This window comes from Sminthopsis crassicaudata, chromosome 1 (genome assembly GCF_048593235.1).
Source record: "Sminthopsis crassicaudata isolate SCR6 chromosome 1, ASM4859323v1, whole genome shotgun sequence".
In the NCBI taxonomy this organism is placed as follows: domain Eukaryota; kingdom Metazoa; phylum Chordata; class Mammalia; order Dasyuromorphia; family Dasyuridae; genus Sminthopsis; species Sminthopsis crassicaudata.
Window position 1 is genome coordinate 704,867,950 of NC_133617.1, and position 15,617 is coordinate 704,883,566.

Below are 15,617 nucleotides of genomic sequence, written 5' to 3' on the forward strand. Positions count from 1 at the left end.
AATTACAGATGAAGGAACCAAGGCTTAGGTTTGGAAGGGGTCTCAGAGGCTATCTAGACCAAGTTCAGTGGCTTGGTCAAGATCACATAAATAGTCAACAGCAAGGCCTGGAACTGAACCCAGACACTGATTCCAAATCCAGTTCTTTCAAAAACAATAGTTCACACCAGCTTGCCGGGAAGCTCAGGTTCCCAACAAGATAACATGGAACAGATGAGTCAGAAGGTGTATCTGCCTCTTCCTTATCCGAGGGAAGTCCTTTTGACTTTTTGCTGAGATCAAAGTCTCTACCAGTCAGACCCTGAATTTCACCCTTTGGAGCACAAACAATAAAGCTTTCATGCAGCAGCACCACTGGGGTTTGCAAACCCTTTCTGCTGATAAGTTATGCTTCAGATACATGCATGACTAATAGACTGGAAGAAGATCAAAAGTAAACCTGCTGGGTGATCAAATGTGAAGATCTAGTGATATTTATACTGAGGCATTTCAGGAGTCTCCTGACCACATTCCAAGCTTGGAACCCAATCCTTTCAAACAGGGCCTCTGTTCATAGAATCACAAGACTGGGGTAGCTAATCCAGCTTCTACAATTTTACATAGGAATAAATTGAGGCTCATTGACTTACCTAGCAGCAGAAATGGGATTGGGGCAGCCAAATACAAAGGGGAGAATGACATGCTAGAAGTCAAGTCTGCCTCCAACAATAGTCACTTATATGATCAAGGTATTATAGAGCTAGAGCAAGAAGGGATCTAGATCCAGAATCATCTAGACTAGAGGTGTCAAGTATGCTAAGGCCCAGATTAAAATGCTGTTGGGAAATATTTAATAAGACAAATAAAAATACAACATTGTTGTTTAGTAATTTTTCAGTCACTTCAGACTCATCATGACTCTATCTGGGGTTTTCTTGGAAAAGACACTAGAGAGGTTGGCCATTTCCTCATTTTACAGATAAGGAAACTGAGGCAAACAGGGTTAAATAATTTGCCTAGGGTCACATAGTATCTGAGGCTGAATTTGAACTCAGGAAGATGAGTTTTTCTGACTCCAGATCCAGTGTTCTATCTATTGCACCCCCTAAATATGCCCAGGTCCCTTAAATCCAGTGCTCTTAATATAACCTGAAACTCCTTACAGAAGCTTTATGTGGCTTCTCAGCTCTTCTATAGATATAATGCAATGAATTTTTAAAATCCCCCTTGTTCTTTTTAGTAGATTTGAGACACACATGGGACTTGAGGAAGCTAAGTAATAAAAAAAAAAAAAAAACTTTGGGGGATATTCATAGAAGTACAAATTCAGGTTTGGAAGGGACAAGAGTCCAATCCCTTCTTTCAACAGCTGGGGACCCAGGCAGGTGAAGTGACTTTTTCAAGATCACATAAGCCTCAGGCAGCTAGGTTGTGCAGTAGACAGAACACTGGCTATGGAGTCAGGAGGATTTGAATTCAAATCTGGTCAGACACGTTAACACTTACTAGCTGTCAGCCAAAAAAAAAATCATATCAATACTTAATGGCAGAACAGAAATTTAAATCCAGGTCCACTGACATCAGAATTGTATCCCAATGCCTTTTATTACAGTGTTATTCTACTCTTTGTACTTTTCAAACAACTTTCACAGCCAATATCTTGTTCAGTCTTCATAATACCCAAGCAAGGAAATAATATGTTCACCCATTTTATGGATGAGAAGAATGAGACCATAAGAAGTGAAATGACTTGCTTAGGTAAGAGCCTAAGGTAGGATTTGGAGTGAATTCCAAGATGAAGCTATGGAGACTCAAACAGTACTCCACTGCAGCCTTTCCTCTGCCACCCTATGGAATGGGAGCGTTCCAAAAGACCTCCTTCTTTTGGCTATACGGCAGTGGAGGAACTGTACATGGAGGGGAGAAAAAGAGGGTTTGATGGGATTAACTCTTCTGTTTCTGATTATATTTAAAGTCTCTAAAGAGAAAGTCATAGAATTCTAGAAAGTTAGAACTGGAGGGAATCTTAGAAATCTCCTAGTCCCAATTTCCTCACATTGTAGTGTGGAAAAAGATGTCAAGGGAGGGATTGTAGCTTGCCCCCAGTCCTACTGGTCATCAGCATCACAGTTTGAAAACCCAGGAATTGGGGTTCTAAAGGACGGTCACTGTACCATGTGGTCTCACCTCGTTAGGATTATGTTTTCTGTTCTGTCTCAAATTCCTTCATTTTACTATAATTTTCCCAGTAGACATAAGGTCCCTTATATCTACAAAGGCTTCTTTAATTTTGTCTTAGTATCATTCACTGTGCCCAGTGTCTGACAAATAAGAAGCAACAGTATTTGTTAAATGACCAAGTAATTATCTTTAGAGGGTTTTCTATGACTATGAAGATTATGATATCATTATCACTCGAATGTACAGTGAATCTCTTCAATATATCCTCATTCCCCAACCCTCCTCCTCCCATGTCTTGAGATTGGCAAATTGGAAACATCCACTTTGTTGGTCCCATTTTGGATCAGATGTGGCCATGAGCCTCAGACCCTCCCTGGAACTAAGCCTCCACATCCAATGCCTTACCTTTGACCAGAGTGTGTTTGTCCGTGGGAGAGGAGCGAGCAAGGACCCGCAATTTGGGCCAGATCTTGTCTATTCGTTCCTGCTCGATCTGGAAAAGGGAAGAGAAGTTGATCAGGTGAATGAAGAACCTTAAAAGTCAATGTCCTATGAGAAGTGGTAGAAGGAACTAGGCGTGATTAGTTTGGAGAAAAGAAGGCTCAGGAGGAATGGGATTTGTATGTTCAAGCATTTGAAGGACTGTTGAGTGGAGGAGGATGAGATTTGTTCTTTTTGACCCCTCTGGGTAGAGCCAAAAATGACGGGTAGAAATTTTGAAGAAGCTGATTTGGTCTTCACATCAGGAGACAACAGCTAACCATTGGAGCTCAGCAGGAGTAGAATAGGGCTTCCTGGAGAAGGGGTACATTCCCTCCTTCCAAGAGACTTTAAGCAGAGTCTGGACAACCACTTGGTATGTATATTATAGATGGGAACTTTTTAAAGTTTGGGTTATGCTAGCTGGCAGACCCCTTGCAATTCTCAGGTTCTATGATTCTGGGTTGGGGTCCCTGAGGCTCATGAAGGTGGGTAATAGCTAATCTCAGTCTTGTTACTAGGGAATGTGCTATGGAAGAGGGAAACAGGCAAAGGCGGAGGCTGACATGATAGACAAAAGAGGAAAAAGCATGGGGAATACCCTCAACCTTCTGTGGCTCCCATGTGGTTAGCAAAGCCCACAGTCAATAGTATTGGTTAAGCCCAGTGGATGAAGGCAGAGATGCATGATTCTGAGTGTGTGGTGATACCGTGATAAGCCTCTACATCTTTGAACATTAGAGCTACGAGGAACCTTAGAGCTCAGAGATGCTAGAGACCTCAGAACTTCCTACTTCAAGACTATCATTGTTCAGATGGAAAAATTAAGATTCAGGAAGTATGGATAACTTGCTCCTAATCACACAGGTATTAAGTTTCAAAGCTGAGATCTGAATCCAGGTCCTTTGGCTCCAGAGGTAGTACCTTTTCTATTATTTAATTATCCATTTTATAGATATGAAAACTAAGGCATAGAAAAGGTTATTCAAGGTTGGGTTATAATTCACTCCAAGGTCAGCTGGATACAATTTGGCTAATAGTACAGTCCATCTCCTCAGTGGCCCAAGCTGAGAGTTACCTCTCCCTTCTCATTCCTGATTCGTCGGTTGAACTCCTTCCCCTCGATGCAGAGGAAGTCTTCCCCAGGGTGGATGATACCACACTTGATGGCAATGGCCCGGGCAGTGTTGATATTGTCCCCAGTGACCATGCGGACTGTGATTCCTGCTCGTTGGCACTTCCTTATGGCTTCTGGGACCTGTGGAACATTGGAGCCAAGACAAGAATGTCATGAGATATAAATGACCCTCAAGCAATAAATGGCTGTTGGACCAAACATCAAGGAGGGAACTCCAGACAGGCTGGGCCTTCATGTGCTGGGTGATCCTTAGGATTAGGGTGAAGGGAAGAGAGTGGTAGGGATAGCAATTCCTTTCTCAGGTGCAGAGTAACCCATGGTGATCTAAAGTTGGGATCAAGGAATCCCTAAAATGTTAAAAACCTGTGGATTACTTGCCAAAGACCAGAGAATCATAGCTTTATAGACCTAGAAAGACGTCTTGCTGACCAATGAGTCCAATGCCCCATTTTGCAGATGAGGAAACTGAGGCACAGAAAAATTAAATAATTTGCCATGGTTATAAAATTAATAAATGTCTGAGGTACAATTTAAATCCATGTCCTTCTGACTCCAAGTTAACTATCTCATCTAGTACTTCATGCTGCTGGTTAAACTCAGAGTTTGAGTTTTATAACTAAAAGAAAAAAATCTTCTAATCCAAACTCCTCATTTTAAAAAGGACCTTGACCCACAGAAGAGAAGTGCTACATCTGATCAGTGGCAAGGCCAACAAGCTGGTGGTCGATACCCCTCTACTCCCTTAATCTCCTGACTTCTAATGGGATTTATCTCCTTGTGAAAGTTGGTGGCTGAAGGACAACCACACACACAAAAGCACATACTTGATTCTGACAACCGGTAGTCATTTTCTTGCTGTCAGCATGTCATAAGATGGATTGTCTAAAACCTTGGTCCACCACTATGGAAAGGCTGCCAAGCCCAGGACATCCTTTAAGACACAAGAACTATGGGCAAACAACACAACCTAAGAAGGTTTCTTTTCTTTAAAAACTAGATATGTTGCATGGAAGAGGATGGGGAGAAATATCATAAAACCTCCTAGATGGGAGCTAGAACGCAGTGGGGAAAAACTGGTCAGCAGCACAGGAACTTCGTAACCAAGATGATTTTCTGTTGATGTGCAGAATCAGCTTCAACTCTGCCATTTCCATCCCTTATTCCCCATAATCAATCAGATACCGAGTCCCCACACATCCATGTCCCATCTTCTCAATTCTCACTGCTACCATCTTTGTTCACTTAACCTACTAGAATAGCCTCCTTACTTGTCTTCCTGATACCAGCATCTCCTCTGTCTAATCCACCCTTTGTACCATTATTGACCATATCTCTCCCCTGCTCAAAGGCCTCTGATGGCTATTTCTGGTATTCAATGCTTTGCACATTTGGAATGCTTCAATACTTCATTCATTAATGCATGGTCTACCAAATAAAGGATAAACTTTGGTTCCGACATTCAAGGCTTGAAACTATCTACCTCCATTCAATATTTTCAGCCTTATCTCCTAGTCATCTCCTTCACATTTATGACAGTCCAATCAAATTGTCTCCTTCTTCCAGTATTATCTTACTTTCTACTATCTCCCTGCCATTGCTTATCTATAATTTATTTTCTATCCAACCTGTAATGTAGATTCTCTCACCCCTATTGTCATTTTCTGAAGTCTCTAAGCCCCTCCAAATTCCAGCAAGATGCATTCTAAATGAAATCAGTGTTACACCACCTGTAAGCAGAAGGCTTGAAGACATCACACAGCTTTAAGTGTTAAGTGTCTGAAGTAGGACTTGGACTCAGGTCCTACTGACTTCAGAGTTTGTGCTCTATTCACTGCCTCATGTAGCTGCTCCCCTGGAGTCAGAATTTTTGTGTTCAAATCATCAGTCTGATATATTAACTACCTATGTAACCTTTGAAAAGTTTTATTTAATCTCCCTCAAGCCTGAGTTTCCTGTAAAATGAAAAAAAATAAGTGTCTGAGGTTCATTTTTGCTGCTAAGTTATAATCCTGTGATCCCAGACTCCAGATTTCCAGACAGTTCTGGCGCATTTTATATGATTCTTTCCTAAGTAGTGGAAAGAAGTCAAACATTATACACTTGTGTTAAGAGCAGATAAGGCACATATTTAAAGAGAAGAGACATTCTTTTTTTTTGTTTTGTTTTGGCTGAGGCAATTGGGGTTAAGTGACTTGCCCAGGGTCACACAGCTAGGAAGTGTTAAGTGTCTGAGACTAGATTTGAACTCAGGTCCTCCTGACTTCAGGGCTGGTGCTCTATCCACTGTGCCACCTAGCTGTCCCCAATTCACATTATTGTTGCTTTGGTTGAATATACAAATGCTCCAAATATCTTTAAGACCCCTCTTTGACCCCTTTCAAATGATGGATTATTTCAGGTTAACATTCTGATACTTAATCACCATCCCTCAATAAAATTCTTTGGAAATATGAAGTGGGGGTGAAATACTTGGGAAACATATGTGGTTCTCATCTATGGCCTTACTAAGGGACACAAACATAAAATTTTGGAAGAACAATGTCCAGGAAGGGAGTCTGGAAGAAGTAAGAGATTCTTACACTTGGGTTGAGTTTTCACCAAGAGACAAATCTCTTATACTACACAGCATGAACCCAACAGCTTTGGGCATTGCTGAAGTATCATCATGATTCATGGCTCCTACTCTGTATGAAGTAGCCAGAAAACAAAACTGCTAAATAAAAAGCAACAGGTTCAGTCTTGTCCTTGCCTAGTGGTTTCCTCTTGCTGCTACCTGACTCTGGACATGTCATTTAACTGTCTGCCTCAATTTCCTCAATTGTAAAAATCAGGATAATAATAGCAGGGTTACTGTGAAAACCAAATGAAATAATGACTGTAAAATACTTAGCACAGTCCCCAGCACATAGTAGTGCTTTAAGAATATGTCTTTACATCTCCTTTTCTCTTCATTTTACAGATGAGTAAACTAAGGCCCAGAGACATTAAATGACTTATCCTCAAGTGTGCTGGCAAAAAGAAAATAATATTGTTTGCATGCCCTTGTTTCTCCAATAATTCTTAGCTGTAAAATCATAAGAGGAGGCTAAAAGGACCTCGGAAAAGAATTCTGAATATAATCTAAAAGATGAAGTAGTCCTATCACTTGGCCATAGTATGAGCCAGTGAAGCACCACAGCAAGAGAACAGAATTTGGAGTCAAGCTGGAATCTTGACTCTGCCACTTAATACTTGTCACCTTGGGCAAGTCAATTAATCTTTACAGAATTCAGTTGTCTCATCCATAAATGAGAGCGTTAGACCTGCTGACCTCAGGCCTTTTCCAAGTCCAGTTCCATGATCTATGATGGAATGAATATCCATGAGAAGTGAAGGATTGATGATTTGTATGTAGACCTCTGATCTCTAAAATGTTGGATTACATGACATCAAGAGCTCATAAGGACCTTGGGGAGCACCTAAACCAGAGATTGCTATCTGGTGGGACAGGCTATTAACTCGATTCTCCAAAATACTTTTATAATTGCATTTTGGACTAAAACTAGTTTCCTTTGTAATCTTATGTATCTGATTTTTTTTTGTATTTGAAATATTATTCTGAGAAGGTGCCCATAGGCTTCTTCAGATGACAAAGGGGGATTGTGATGCAAAAAAAGGTTAAGATCCCTTGAATTAACTTTCTCATTTTAGAGGTTAAGAAAGAAAAATGGAGGCTATGAAACTGAATGCCATCCTGATGGAGATCATGCCTGGAGAAAAGACTACCTTGGATATACACCAGCTGCATGATCAGTCACCTACTGCTCAGAGTTTTAGGAACTTCTCCCCAAGACAAGTTGCTTTGGTTAGGAGAATGCCTTTACATGAGAGTCCTTAAAGAAATCAAAAATCAAGGCACCTAAATATTAGCTATATTATTAGAAAGGAGAAAACTGAAGCTTAGTGGCGAAAGAGCTTTGGTCAAGATGATAAAACTGGGATTCAAATTCAAGTCTTTTGAATCCTGAGTTCTACCATGTCATTGTGGTAGGGGGTATTTTTATGTTTCTTGTATCTCTGCCAAACATCAGTGGGAACAAACTCCTTCTACCCCTCACCAAAGTAGCAAGAATAAAGGGCTAGACTGAGAGTCAGGAAGAACTTAAACTCTGATACTTATAAATTGTGTGACTTTGGACACATGGCATAATTTCAGACTCAGTTTCCTCAACTATAAAATGGGTGTAATAAAACCTCCCAAGGTGGTTGTGTGAGTCAAATTTTTGCGAATTGCTTAACACATAGTAGGCATTTAATAAATGTCTGTTCCCTTCTTTTCTCTATCCCCACCAGCATGAAAAGTCCTCTCAGTTTGATTTTCCTGAAGACCCTGAAGACAGTATTAGTAGCAAATAAGATCATCTTTCAAAGTACCTTTGAGAATTCATTCACTCAACACAAATTCACTTTTAGTAATTTTTAATCTAAAAGGGCATAAATGGTTTAGAATGTGGAGATGAATGAAAAACAAATGCAGCAAGCAATTATTGCTGCCAAGATGAGGCAGAGGCCATTGGGAGCCACAGTTATGCCTCCCCCTAAAAAACCCTACAACCTAATTTTGCAAAGTAAATATGTAATTGGTTTTCTCTTTGCAAAAATACTCCCTCTGGTTTTCAGGAGATCCCCTGAAGGCTTGAACTAAGCAGCTGAAGAGTAGGAAAGATCTTGCTTTATTGAAAGTAAAGGAACAAGTGCTTAACCACTGATCACCCTTGTCAATTAATCTTGGCAGAGATTCGAAAGCTGGGGAGGATAAAATTCTATCACTGTGTCTGGAACTGCAGAAGTCCAAATTTTTCAAGTCAACTGGCTCAACAGTAGAAGATGCTAATTTCTCTGAACTTCCCATAATTCTCATTTTAGAACCAAGGCATTATTGAGAGAGAAACATGGGAAGGAGTGGTAGTGAAAAAAAAGCTAAATTCACAGAACAAAGTCATTCAAAATGAATGCCCTGTTAAGTCTTCCAATTTTATAGGTTCAAAGACAAGAAATATTTCTTAAAGTTGAAAAAAGAAATGTGCCAAATGCTTCTGTTTTCAGGTAATATGATACTGATTTCATTGTTGTTAGGTACATTTTAGGGCCTCCTCAATTGCATTTGTGATTACTCAAAAGAAAAAGGTCCTAACAATCCATACAGAGAAAACAAAGAGGGTAAAAAAAAATTGCTTCTCAAGTACATTATGACATGAAACTGTTTGATTTAGTTTATCTTGGGCAGGCACAGAAGATGAGCTGGATTGATCAATAAATAGGAAAAGAGCTAGATGACATAATGTTTTCAATAGAACTCTACTATAAAAGTCCATATATTTAAAACTATTATTTCCCCACAGCTATGAAACATAGAATATGATCTCAGGAAAATCTAAATTTCAGGCAAACCAACAGTTAGTGGATAGTAGCATGGGAGTATAAGTAGGTTTCAACATATTGCTGATAATGCCATGCTCATGACAATCATAATCACATATGCACATATGGCTCAAAGAGGAGAAGGAAAGGGGAGAAAGGAGCAAGCATTTGTTAAGTACCTATTTCATGCCTGGGACTATGCTAAGGGCAGTGATCAAGAGTGATAGAAATATTAAGAGACACCAGCATCTTTCCACATGTAAATTCTCAATGGAAGATTTACAGACTGATATAAGCAAGATTTACATAAGAGAAGAAGTTATTCGTGGATTTCCATCTGTTAGCACAGGAGGAAATATCCATATCAATGAAATCATGGATCTGTGGAAGGATCAGAGCACCTAGCTGGGCATATTATTTCATCAGGACAATACTTGCTTCCACTGCTAGCTATATCTCCAAACTCCAACAAATCCAAGGTGATAAACAGCCAGCTCCTTCTGTAAATCCTCTTGAAAAGATCTAAGATCCTCATAATTTGTCTAAGGCCTTCCTTTGGGTCTTATATTGAAGGTACCAATGAAGCACTAGGGCTGAGCACTTGTTCTCCTTATATGGCTCCTTTTTTTCCAGTCATAAACTCCTCTGATGATGTTTCCTACCAATTCACATGCATAAATTATCACTGGTAATCTACCTCTGTCAATTTAAACTCACCAACTCTTTTATATTGCTATTGGGGGCTTTGGTGTTTTCGCTTCTTTTCACATCATGACATTTCTTGATTTACCAAATGTAATCTAAGTGAGTCTCCTTCTTTTAATTAACTATTGTTCTCTCCAAGGAATTTTGGAACTGATTCTGTGATATGGGAAATGCTGGCAAAGGACCACCCAGTATGGCACACCTGCATCAGAGAAAGCACTGAGCAAAACAGAACTAAAGTGGCTCAAAAGAAATACGAGATGCCCAAATTTAGAAAACCCACCTCCAATGTGTACTTGGATTATTTGTGCCCGCCCTGTGGAAGAGCATTCTGAGGTCATGTTGGTCTGATCAGCCACAGCTGGACACACTGTAATTTGACTCTAACATAATAATGTCATTTTAGTCCTTTTCAATAATGAAGGGTACCAACCAATCAACCAACTTAACTCTGGCTCTAGATTATTGTCCAGCTATAGAATCAGTTCAAAATGCCTATGTTCCTGGAATAAATGAAGGATTTATACAACAGTAAGATGGCATAATCTAAATAAGAGAATTTTCATCTTCTTTGTTTTTTTTTTCAGTGTGAGTAGGAAGTGTCTAATCTCTTTTGAATAATCACATATTTTCCAGAGGAAACATCACAAAATTTTATGGCTGCCTATAATGCCCTTAGTAAAACGGGACTATTCTGAGATCCTCGGTAATGATATGAATAGAGATCAGGCCTGTGATTCAGTGGCACAGAGCACTGCCAGTAAGGAATTTCTTCTATTGATGTGGGTTGGCACCTTCCCTGCAACTTATGATCTTGATAAGTTGCCTAGAGCAGACACATCAAACATATGATCCATTCCACCCACAAACTCTCCTAAGTGTGGTCCAAATCAAATTAAAATGAAATTGGAAATAGCTAACAAAACAACAAAATAAAATGCAACAAAACACTGATGATGTAAGTATGTGGTTTTCTAAGTCAATATATGGTTCACAGGAATTCTCATGCACAAGAGGCCCATGTTTCCATCTGATTTTGACAACACTGGCCTAGAGCATTGAGAATGTAAATGATCTACCAAAGATCTCACAGCCAATATGTGTCAGAGGCACTCAAAATCAGGTTTTCCTGGATCCAAGATGCCATCTCTGGTCACCATACTACACTCACAATACCAAAAGAGAATATTTTTGTTTCCTTTCTATATATATGAGATACTTCATGATGCTATTGAAGACTTTTGTAGACATATATCTTATTTTATGCCTCACTTGATGTGAATAAGGAGCAGGTTAATGAACAAAATTATCTGTGGTTGTGCCTGGTATTAATTTTCTAAAAAATGCAAAGTAGAAATTTTGTGTCAAGAGAAAGCCTTTGTTTTGGTTCTACCAAGTCAAAGATTTTTTAAAAATCAATAAAGAATAGGAAATAACTGAAATTATGCATTTTCACTGAGCATTTCCACTAAAGGTATCTAAGTAGTATGGTAAGAAAGCTATTGGAGGGTTGATTAGAAATAACAATGGAAAGTGAATTAGGTTTGACACCAGAGGACTTAGGTTGAAATTATAGCTTTATTACTTATTATCTATGTGTTACTGAGGAAGTCACCTGTCTGGGGCCTCAATTTCCACTTCTAGAAAGTGAGAGGGGTTGTACTAGATGGTTACTAAATTGATTATCCTATGAAAATGACACAGATGAAAGGTTATCCAAATAACTCATCCTCAAAAGAATCTTTATACTCTAAATATAATGCTTTTCCTTTCTTATCATAAATCATTATTCAAAATAGATTCTATGATTTCAGTTTTACTGCATGATCTGACATAGAATAACTGTTAATGTGATGGCATCTAGAGGACATTACAGTGGATAGATTGCTGGACTTGGAGTCAGGAAGAGCTGTTTTCAAATCTGGCTGCACTGATTAATTGGTTGTTTGACCCTGGGCAAGTCACTTAATCATTTCCCACCTCAATTTCCTTACCTGTAAAATGGGAATAATAATAGTAACTATCTCTGGGACTTGCTGGGAGAATAAAATAACTTTTGTATGCCACTTTGCAAACTTGAAAGCCCCACATAAATGCTAGTCAGTGGTAGTGGTGGTGGTAATGGTAGTAGCAGTAATAGTAATAGTAGTAGCAGCAGGACCTGTATTGATGGTTGTAGTGGTGGTGGTGGTAGTGATAGTAGTAGTGGTAATAGTAGTAAAGTAGTAGTAGTATCATCAGCAGCAGCAACAGTGGTGGTGGTAGTAGTGGAAGTAATAATAATAATTGTGGTGGTTGTAGTAATAGTATTACTGTGTGGAATTTATATAATTTGTATTTATATAATCGTATATTTAAAATAAAACTGTTATTATACCAGCACTATTACCATCACTCCTCCTCCTCCTCCTCCTCCTCCTCCTCCTCCTCCTCCTCCTCCTCCTCCTCCTCCTCCTCCTCCTCCTCCTCCTCCTCCTCCTCCTCCTCCTCCTCCTCCTCCTCCTCCTCCTCCTCCTCCTCTTCTTCTTCTTCTTCTTCTTCTTCTTCTTCTTCTTCTTCTTCTTCTTCTTCTTCTTCTTCTTCTTCTTCTTCTTCTTCTTCTTCTTCTTCTTCTTCTTCTTCTACTAATATTACTACTACTACTACTACTACTTCTACTACACTACTACTGACATAGTTTTCTTTTAAATATATTATTTCTTAAAGGTGGGGTCTACAAGATAAACATGGATGCAGCATGAGCTTCATCATACAAATTTATGAGAATAAAAATTCATTTCAGTATTTGAATATATTAATATATATAACTGAAAAAGGTGTTACAATATACATTCTATTTTTCTTCCCCTCTCTTGTCCTTTTCTTCTGAAATTGCTCCCTTTTTTGAGAGATGGAAAAGGATGGTTTACAGGCATGCATCTCTGAAATTATAATGAAGACAATGGGAAAATATGACTTAATTTGCAAAAATCAAACTTTCAAATACATTCAAGCTCACCCATGTTGCACCAAATGAGTTTCCAGTGTTACCTATTTCATTGCACTAATGTCTTAAATTCTGAATACCTGAAAAGAAATAAGGCATTCTAGGGTCTTTATTGTGATGCTTCAAGATTCTACTTAGATAAGAAAACAGTATCTCATGAGCAATAAAAATAGCAGTAGAAGAGAATGACTTTATATCAAGGAATCAGACACAAATTATTTTCTTAAAAGCAGCATCTCTAATCCCATATATGTAGAGGATGCGCACACAGAGGAACAAAAAAATCTTCACAGATAGGTAAAAGGGGAAATGCATGATTTTCCAAGGAATCCCCCATATTTTCACCTCCCTCCCCCTCCTATTTCCCTCTTTCTGAATAAGGCTTAATGGATAATTGAGATCTCTCCAAGTTTTGAACCAAGTAAACGTCTAATGTCTAAGAGGCACAGGACTTTGATCTGTTCTATTTCAGAAACAATCATGTAAAAGCACACTGGCCTGGGAGTCAGGAGACCTGGGTTCTAGTCCCGGCACTGCCACCAACTTGCTGTGTGACTTTGGGCAAGGCATGTCACCTCCCATGGCCTCAGTTTCCCCACCTGTAAAATGAAGGGGTTGGACCGGATTGATCTCAAAGGTCCTTTTCAACTCTAGCATCCTATGGTTTTAATGATCCTGTGGATCAAACATTCAGTGAGTCTAATTTTTTAACCAACAAACACTTCCTATATTTATTTAATAAGGCAGTTAGCCTGTTTTCTGTTTTCTAAATAAGAAAATTGAGTTCTCTAAGATACTAGTTTGATTCACTCTTTAAATGATAGATTCAATGTTGCTTGGTCAAAGGACTAAGAGACCATGGCTTAGAAGGAAATGAAATTCCAGAGAAGTGATTTAGAATCAGGGGAAGGGAATGTAGTGGAAAGGGCACCACATCTGAAGTCTGAAAATTTGGACAGGGACCCCCATTCTGCTTTTTAGCATTTCTGTGACTACAGCAACTGGCTTTACCTCTTTGGGACTCAGTTTTCTTATCTGTAAAATAAGACTTAGACCAGATTATCTCTAAATCCCTTTTTAAAACTACAACTCTGAAATTTACAAAATATTAGTGAGGAAAAAAAAAGATCTCAGAAGTCATCAAGGTGAGCCTATATTTGAACAGAAATGTTTTCCTTTCTTTTTTTTGAGAAATATTTTGTAAACAAAAGTGGATACCCAGCTGTTTCTAGAACATCTCCAGTGGCAGGAAACTCACCTCTCAAGGAAGGCCATTTTGTTTCTTGCAAGCTCTAAACGTTAATAAGTTCCTTCTTATACATAGCCAAATCTACTTCTTTGAAACTAACCCTCATTGATCTTAGCTCTTTTCTCAGAGGACACACAATGTAAACCTCACCTTTCCACATAACAGCTTTTCAAATAGACAGAGACCATGATCCCCCAAGTCATTTTTTTCTCCATGCTAATCAACTAGTTCCCTTTACCGACACCATCATGGCAATCTTTCCCAGGTTATCAAAATTCCTTCCAAAATATTGTGATCAGAACTGAAAAGCAACCACAAAGGTGGAATCTGATCAAAATAGAGTAAATTAGATGACCATCTACCTTACAGAGGATGAATAGAAATCTATCTATGTTTATCATGACTACCTACTTCCATATTTGTCCAAGTTCAGCTACCATTACAAATTTTTTCTCTATTTACTGTCTCCTATCAGATGTCTTCCATCTTCCATTTTGCATTTTATTTCTTATATTTGCCCCATCATTCTGGCCTATCAAGATTGTTTTTTTAACCATCACTTTGTCATCAACTTAAGACTTTCCCTGACAGTTTTATATAATCTAAAAATCTGATAGTCTATTTGTGCCTTAATCAAAGTCATTGATAAAAATGGTGAACAACAGAACAATTCTCATAGAGAATGGAGCACTAGGAAACTCTGTTAGAGACCTCTTTTTCATGTTTATTTCAAGCCATTAATCAATACTTTGGTTTGGTAATTCAAGTAGTCTGAATTCCAATTAACAGTGTTATCATAAAAATCCATAATTCTCTATCTTTTCTATAACTTATGAGACTTACTCAAATGATCTGTGGAAATATACAAATTATAAATCCACATGTTACAAATGTTCATAAAACTATTGACTCTAATTTTGATGCCTGAATAATATATTCTTTATAACAAAAACAAAAATTCCTTTAGTCATCGTTTGTAGACTTACAATTTCCTGCTTTACTTCGGCGATGAATACATTAACTATGAAGGCATTAGGAGTCATCCTATAATATCTCCCAACTCATTGAATGTTGCATTCTGGGTATAGAAAACTCAAGTATTATGTGAATAATTCCTTGAACAAAGAGCACCACCATTACACCTATTTATTTCTGAAATAACTGATTTGGACCTAAATGGTATTTTTATTTCTTTGGTAAAATTATGTTTTATTAAATTTTATTTATTATAACATATTTTATTGGATTTATTATATCTTTTTTGCATTAAATAATGATAATTAGTGATTTATTACCATTTCATATTAGTTGCAAGAAATTACATAAAAACAATTGTATTTTAGAATTCTGTTCACAAAATTTTACCGATTTCTGATGCAAACTGAAGAATATGTAGTGTCTAAAGTATTTCTCTAACCTGTCACTTTAAAAATCCTGCTAAACAAAACAACTGTTTGGACATGTATACATATATTGTATTTAATTTATACTTCAACATA

At 38.2% G+C, this 15,617-nt stretch overlaps 1 protein-coding gene across 24 annotated transcripts in view; it reads right to left on the reverse strand.

Annotated features, from left to right (window-relative positions):
• The window catches only part of ATP2B2 (ATPase plasma membrane Ca2+ transporting 2), a 504,660-nt gene that overhangs the window by 34,896 nt on the left and 454,147 nt on the right, over nucleotides 1–15,617 (reverse strand). For all 24 annotated transcript variants that reach the window (XM_074283932.1, XM_074283917.1, XM_074283910.1 and 21 more), the window contains 2 exons: nucleotides 3,719–3,898; nucleotides 2,566–2,653 (listed from right to left, as the gene is read on the reverse strand). In XM_074283932.1, coding sequence (XP_074140033.1) covers nucleotides 2,566–2,653; nucleotides 3,719–3,898 — 268 coding nt within the window. The remainder of the gene's footprint in view (nucleotides 1–2,565; nucleotides 2,654–3,718; nucleotides 3,899–15,617) is intronic.